We start from the raw sequence: 6104 nt of genomic DNA, 5'->3' as shown, positions 1-6104 counted from the left end.
TGTGTTGATGGACAGGTGTGTTGATGGACAGGTGTGTGGGAGTGGGCGGTACCTGTGTTGATGGACAGCTGTCAGCAATGAGGAGATGTGTTGTTGACACTCTTTCAAAGACAGAAAAATTTCAGCTTCGACGTTCTTCCAGCAGCCCTGGAAACAAATGATCAGTTATTATTGACTGATTATCAAAGTTATTGATCAGCTGAACAGTTATCAATTATCAATAATCTTTGCTGAAAGTGTGTGTACTGACGTTGAAGTGTTGCTCCAGCTGTGTTATGAAGGTGTTGAAGGCAGCTGTGATTCCAGACCTCAGGTCAGATTCTGCCTCCTCCCCTGACTCTTTCACAAGCCCCTCCTCCTCTGGTGGCCCCGCCTCCTCACCGAGCAGCCCCCCCTCCTTCAGTGGCTCCACCCCCTCAGGTGATGACTCTGAGACCAGGTGAGCTGCAGATTCATAAAACGACTCAAACAGGCAGGTTCAAGAAAAGAATCAAAGACAATTTACCTGGCGTTGGAGATTTTGGCTCCTCCCCCTCAGTCTGAGGCTCCGCCCTCCTCTTCTGGGCCAGAAGGCCCTCAGTTTGGTCCGACAGGTAGCCTTTAAAATCAGAAAGGCAACAGTCAGGACTTATTACCATCAACATTAGTTCACAAACTCGATGAAGACCCACAGATTAAATGTTTGGACAGAAAGACGACAAGATACGCATCAAACTGTTTTTCCTTTTAGGGGGTTGTTTCGGACCAATGCAGAAATATTTAAAGTCGGGCTGTCAGTGTTTTCATTTTCATTATGTTGCATTTTCATTGAACACTTTTAAAGTCTATATATTCTGTGTATGTATAATCACTCTTTGACTCTGGAGCAAATTGGCTTGATTTCTTTCAAAAACATGAGAAAAGGGCATCAAACAATTTAACAAGAAATGCCCGAAAAATTAGCAAGAAATGTCTACTTCTGTATCTTACTCCCTGCGTTTACTCCGTGCATTATTCCACACGTTACTCTGTACCTTACTCCATGTGTTAGCCCGTACTTCACAGTGTGTTACTCCATACATTACTCTATTCCTAACTGCATGCCTTACTCCATGCCTCTGTACGTTACTCCGTTCGTTACTCCGTTTGTTACTCCGTTTGTTACTCCGTTCGTTACTCCGTTCGTTACTCCGTACGTTACTCAGGATTATTTTAAAAACTGGGAAGAATGAAGATTAGAGACCTGAGTCATGAGCGGCTCTCTTCCTGTCTGAACTGAACATTTCCTGCAAAAAAACAGGAAACACGTGAAAAACAGGAAACAGTTGATGTGTTGAATCGAGAAATAAAAGAAAAAGAAAGTTACTTTTCTTATAGGAGAAATGTTTCCTCCCGAATCTTCTGTCTTTTCCAGAGAGATCTTGAGCTCCGCCTTCACAGGAACACCTGAGGGACAGACAGGTCGTTTGCATCTGTTGTTGTTTTGTCTCATTTTAATGTCTCTTTGTAAGTGTTTTATGTCTCTTCATTGATTTTCTGAGTTTGTTTGGCTGCGCTGTAAACACTGACCTGAGCGGCACGCTGGAGTCGAGTTTTGGATCTGATCGAACAGAAACTCAGATCTGCTCAGCGGAGTCTGAAAACAACAAACCGTGTCCCCTATTAACGTCCAACAACCTTTTATTATCATAAACTGCTGTTTTAACAGTGTCATCACCTTGGTTACCAAGAAGTCTTCCTCACTGCTCGGAGACGACAGAGGCAGAACTAGAAGACAGAGATGGACAGACGGACGGACGGAGGGACAGACGGACGGACGGAGGGACAGACGGATGGACGGACGGACGGAGGGACAGACAAACAGGCAGACAGACAGATACTGACCTCAACCATGATGTCATACATTTGGTGTTCAACCTCCCAATTAGACGTTACACATTTAATATTCACAGCTGCAGAGTTTACTCAATAACCTAAAATAAACTGATCTTATAAAATGGAATTATTATCTGATCGAACATAAACAGTTTTATCACAGAAAGGAAGCGATTAAATTCATCTATTGATAAAGAAGTGATGAAGTATTAAAGTAGACCAGCAGAGGACGGACTCACCCTTCAGCTGACTCTTGCTCTTTGGTTTCTTCCGTCTGTAGGACCTATCATTGTCTTTGTGTGCAGAGGGGGACACCTGGACTGTACCACCCTCACAGGAACTCTTTACTCTCTGCTGAGACATGGAGGGGACACAGAGACAGCCGTCAGAGAGACCGAGATACAGAGAGACAGACAGATGGACAGACAGGTACCGTGAAGACTCTCCCGGCAGCGTCCTCCAGCTCTCGGTGGAGCTCCGGCTTAAATTTCAGCTCCACCTTCTGACCTCTGTTGTTGTGGTGCATGATGGGATTGTTCAGCCAGACGCTGAGGACGGTCTCTGCCCCAGTGCATCATGGGAACACACACACAGAGTGTAATTGATCAGAAGCAAATCAATCAAACCATCAATCAGCAGAAACGTGTTTATGAGGATGTTTCTGACCGTCCTGTTCGAGCTGAAGACTGTAACGATCCACGTTCCCCTTCAGCAGGTGGACCGACCCCCACAGGGACTCCTGGACCACAGGACCAGACCTGAAGACACTGTGTTCTATAGTCCATCATCTCTGTCCCCTAATCTGTAATCTGGGCCCCATAATCTGTGTCGGAAAGTCATTCATCTCTGCCCCATAATCTGTGTCCAATAATCCATACTCATTTTCCAATAATCTATAATCTGTGTCCACTAAACTATAACCTGTGTCCAATAATCTATAATCTGTGTCCACTGAACTATAACCTGTGTCCAATAATCTATAATCTGTGTCCAAAAATGTATAATCTGCATCCCATAATTTATAATCTCTCCAATAATCTGTGCCCAATAATAGTATAATATAGTATAGTATAATATAATATAAATGTATAATATTACTGCAGTAGTACTGCTGTAGTAGTACTAAAGTAGTGCTGTAGTAGTATTACTGCTGGTAGTACTACTGTAGTAGTACTTAAGTAGGGCTGCAGTAGTTTTACTGCTGTAGTGCTGCTGTAGTAGTGCTACTGTAGTACTGCAATACTACTACTGAAGTAGTTCTGCAGTATTAGTACTCAGAGTAAATAGTACCTGGGGCTCGTTGATGAAGAAGCTCACACATCCCGAGCTGACGTTGAAATCGATCCAGAACTCGTCCAGTTTTTCATCTTTTGGTCGAAACAGCTGCAAAAGAAGAAAACAGGAAGTAGAGCAGACACAATCGAAGAGGCGGCATTAAAGAGTTAAAGTTTTTACCTCGGTGGAGTCGAGGAAGGCTCGTAAACAGGGGAAGGTGTACACCCTGACAGACAGAACGCAGGGAAAAGTCAACACCTACAGTAACTTTCGGATTCGTTAATGTCTTTAAGGTTTAATTAATCACCTCCTCTCGCTGCCATGGCAACCATTCACAAAGTTCAGGAAACGGCGGCAGTCCTGAGAGAGAGAGAGACAGGTCAGAGACAGAGAGACAGGTCAGAGAGAGAGAGAGACGGGTACAGAGAGAGAAATAGAGAGACAGAAAGACAGAGAGGGACACAGAGAGACACAGGCACAGACAGACAGGGAGAGATACAGGTGGAGAGACAGACAGGTCAGAGAGAGAGCGAGAGACAGGGCAGAGAGACAGGCAGGTAAAGACAGGTAGAGACAGACAGGGAGACAGACAGGTGGAGAGACAGACAGATGTGCGTGACTCACCACCTCGAAGTCTGCGTCCCTGATGTCACAGAAGGAGCTGCTGATGTCACAACAGGAGAACCACTGATAGGCTCTCTGCCGACGCTCCTTCCTGGGGGTCAGTCGACACAGAGCCTCTGATAGGCTGACCTGCAGCTGGTAGTCTAGAACGGACCAATGGGAGGAGAGCGTCAACCCGTGGAGGACAGCATCACTTACCTGGACTGCATTCAGCTCTGACAGGTGTGCTGCCTTCTAATCAATAAACAATCAGAATAAATTCAGAGTCCAACATGTCCTCGTCCAACACGTCCTCATCCAACACGTCCTCGTCCAAGGATGTATGTGTGGATGGATGGATGGATGGATGGATGGGTGGATGGGTGGATGGGTGGGTGGATGGGTGGATGGGTGGATGGGTGGATGGATGGATGGATGGGTGGATGGGTGGATGGGTGGATGGGTGGATGGATGGATGGATGGGTGGATGGGTGGATGGGTGGATGGATGGGTGGATGGGTGGATGGGTGGACGGACGGACGGATGGACGGGTTTAGGTAAAAGAGGCACACAGTAATGTGTAGAAAAACCGTCACATCCAGACAGGAAGTGAACAACAGATTCCTGGTTAAAGTGTTTTGGGTTTGTGGACTTTCTGAAGGACATGGTCCTGGTCCTGGTCCTGGTCCTGGTCAACTCGAAGGATCCTTGATAATGGAGTGGTCGGCGGGGTTCAATGATGTGTCCTCCCTAAAATTCAGACATTTGTGGATCCTTCCTGGACTGTGAGAAGAACCAACTGTCTGAAACATTCACTAACATCAGCGTCGCCGATGAACTAACCTCCGAAAAAACAGACCCAAATGTGTTACATCCGCCGGCGCAAACCGTCTCACGTCCTGTAGCACTAATGTCGAGCCGGAGGCAGCAGCTGCTGTGTCGCTCTGCTCATTAGGCAGAGGCTGTCCGCTATGGACGAACCTGAACCAGCAGAGCTGTGGACGAACCTGAACCTGCAGAGCTGTGGACGAACCTGAACCTGCAGAGCCGTGTGTCCAGTTTAACTTTTAGACCAGTTTACATAGTTTTTGTTTTATAAAAACTCACCTCCAACTGACAGAACTGTTGCTGCCACCTGAGACCTGAGAAAAAGACAGAGAGACAGTGAGAGAGGGACAGACAAAGAGACAGACGCCACCCTGATGCTAATGCTAACATTAGCAAACATGCAGCCGTGAATGCTCCCTTTCTCATCCCCGAGGGCCGCCAACATTACGAAGTCAATCGCAGTTTATTTGCAAGGACCTCCGACTCTACAGCGTGGTCGAAGATGAAGGTTTTCGCCAGATGCTACAAACGCTGGAGCCAAAGTATGAAACACCGAACCGGAAATATTAAATCCTGCACGTTTTACGACTATTTTGTATTCTCGTTAGACATATTTTGTGATATATCGTTATATGATCTTCTTGAAATGTATCGATTGTCGCAGAGTCGCTGTATCGTGATTATATCGGTATCGTGGACCGTGTATCGTGTATTGTAATGTGAGGTTCCCTGTGAGTCCCACCCCTACTACAGTGTGTATTACAGTATGGCGTTGTGGCTCTGGTCCGTCTGGATCAGTTTGCGCTGTTCGGAGCTCAGAGACTGCAGGATGCTGTTAAACGTTCTGATGGCCTGAAACAAGAAAAAAAATACCCAAAATGAACAGAAGTTCCAGTTACCAGACCAGCACAGACCAGTACAGACCAGCGCAAACCAGCACAGACCAGCACAGACCAGTGCAGACCAGTATGGTTACCTCGAGTCTCAGTGGAAAGTGGATTTCTGGTTCCAACGCAAATCGAGCCAACTGAATAAGAACCACAGACAGCTGAGTGACTGAGAAACAGACAGGTAGAGAGACAGACAGGTAGAGACAGACAGGTGAATTCATCATGAAACAAAAAGTAAATAAGTTCTCAATAAAATGAAGAAACAAACCTGGAAGAGACGCCTGACCCAACAGCTGAGAGACAGACAGACAGAGACAGAGACAGACAGAGACAGACAGACAGAGACAGAGACAGAAGATTTTTAAAAACTGTCAAAACCAGATCATTTTCTTTATCAGGGTCATGTGGCCAAAACACTGTGGGACTCCATTTCCCAGCATGCTCCTCACCAGGAAGTAGTCATAGAAGTTTTCAGTGAGGCTGAGCAGGGGGGCGGAGCTCCTCTGAAGGTCAGAGGTCAGCAGGTCATGGACAGCTTCGAACCACGACACCACCTAAACAAACAAACAAACAAACAAACAGTTTACTTCTTTGGATTACAAAATGCAGGTTACTTTTTACATTGCAGATTACTTTCATGGATGACAGATTACT

General features: G+C 46.1%; 1 protein-coding gene across 1 annotated transcript; it reads right to left on the bottom strand.

The window, feature by feature from the left end:
- Nucleotides 1-52: 52 nt before the first annotated feature.
- On the bottom strand, nt 53-6004 carry LOC121966789 (synaptonemal complex protein 2-like; the record flags this gene model as incomplete). The annotated part of the gene is made up of 19 exons (XM_042516855.1): nt 53-147; nt 251-429; nt 506-598; nt 1223-1265; nt 1346-1425; nt 1549-1615; nt 1697-1746; nt 2094-2208; nt 2288-2415; nt 2521-2593; nt 3145-3237; nt 3310-3355; nt 3437-3489; nt 3754-3896; nt 4840-4874; nt 5324-5412; nt 5537-5616; nt 5719-5743; nt 5900-6004. Coding segments are annotated over 19 exons (1592 nt in total), but the record flags the coding sequence as incomplete, so codon positions are not given.
- Between the last annotated feature and the right edge of the window lie 100 nt (nt 6005-6104).

The sequence above is a fragment of the Plectropomus leopardus genome, unplaced genomic scaffold (genome assembly GCF_008729295.1).
Source record: "Plectropomus leopardus isolate mb unplaced genomic scaffold, YSFRI_Pleo_2.0 unplaced_scaffold2590, whole genome shotgun sequence".
NCBI lineage: Eukaryota > Metazoa > Chordata > Actinopteri > Perciformes > Serranidae > Plectropomus > Plectropomus leopardus.
The sequence above is the reverse complement of the archived record's forward strand: the minus strand, read 5'-3'. Positions and strand labels throughout refer to the sequence as shown.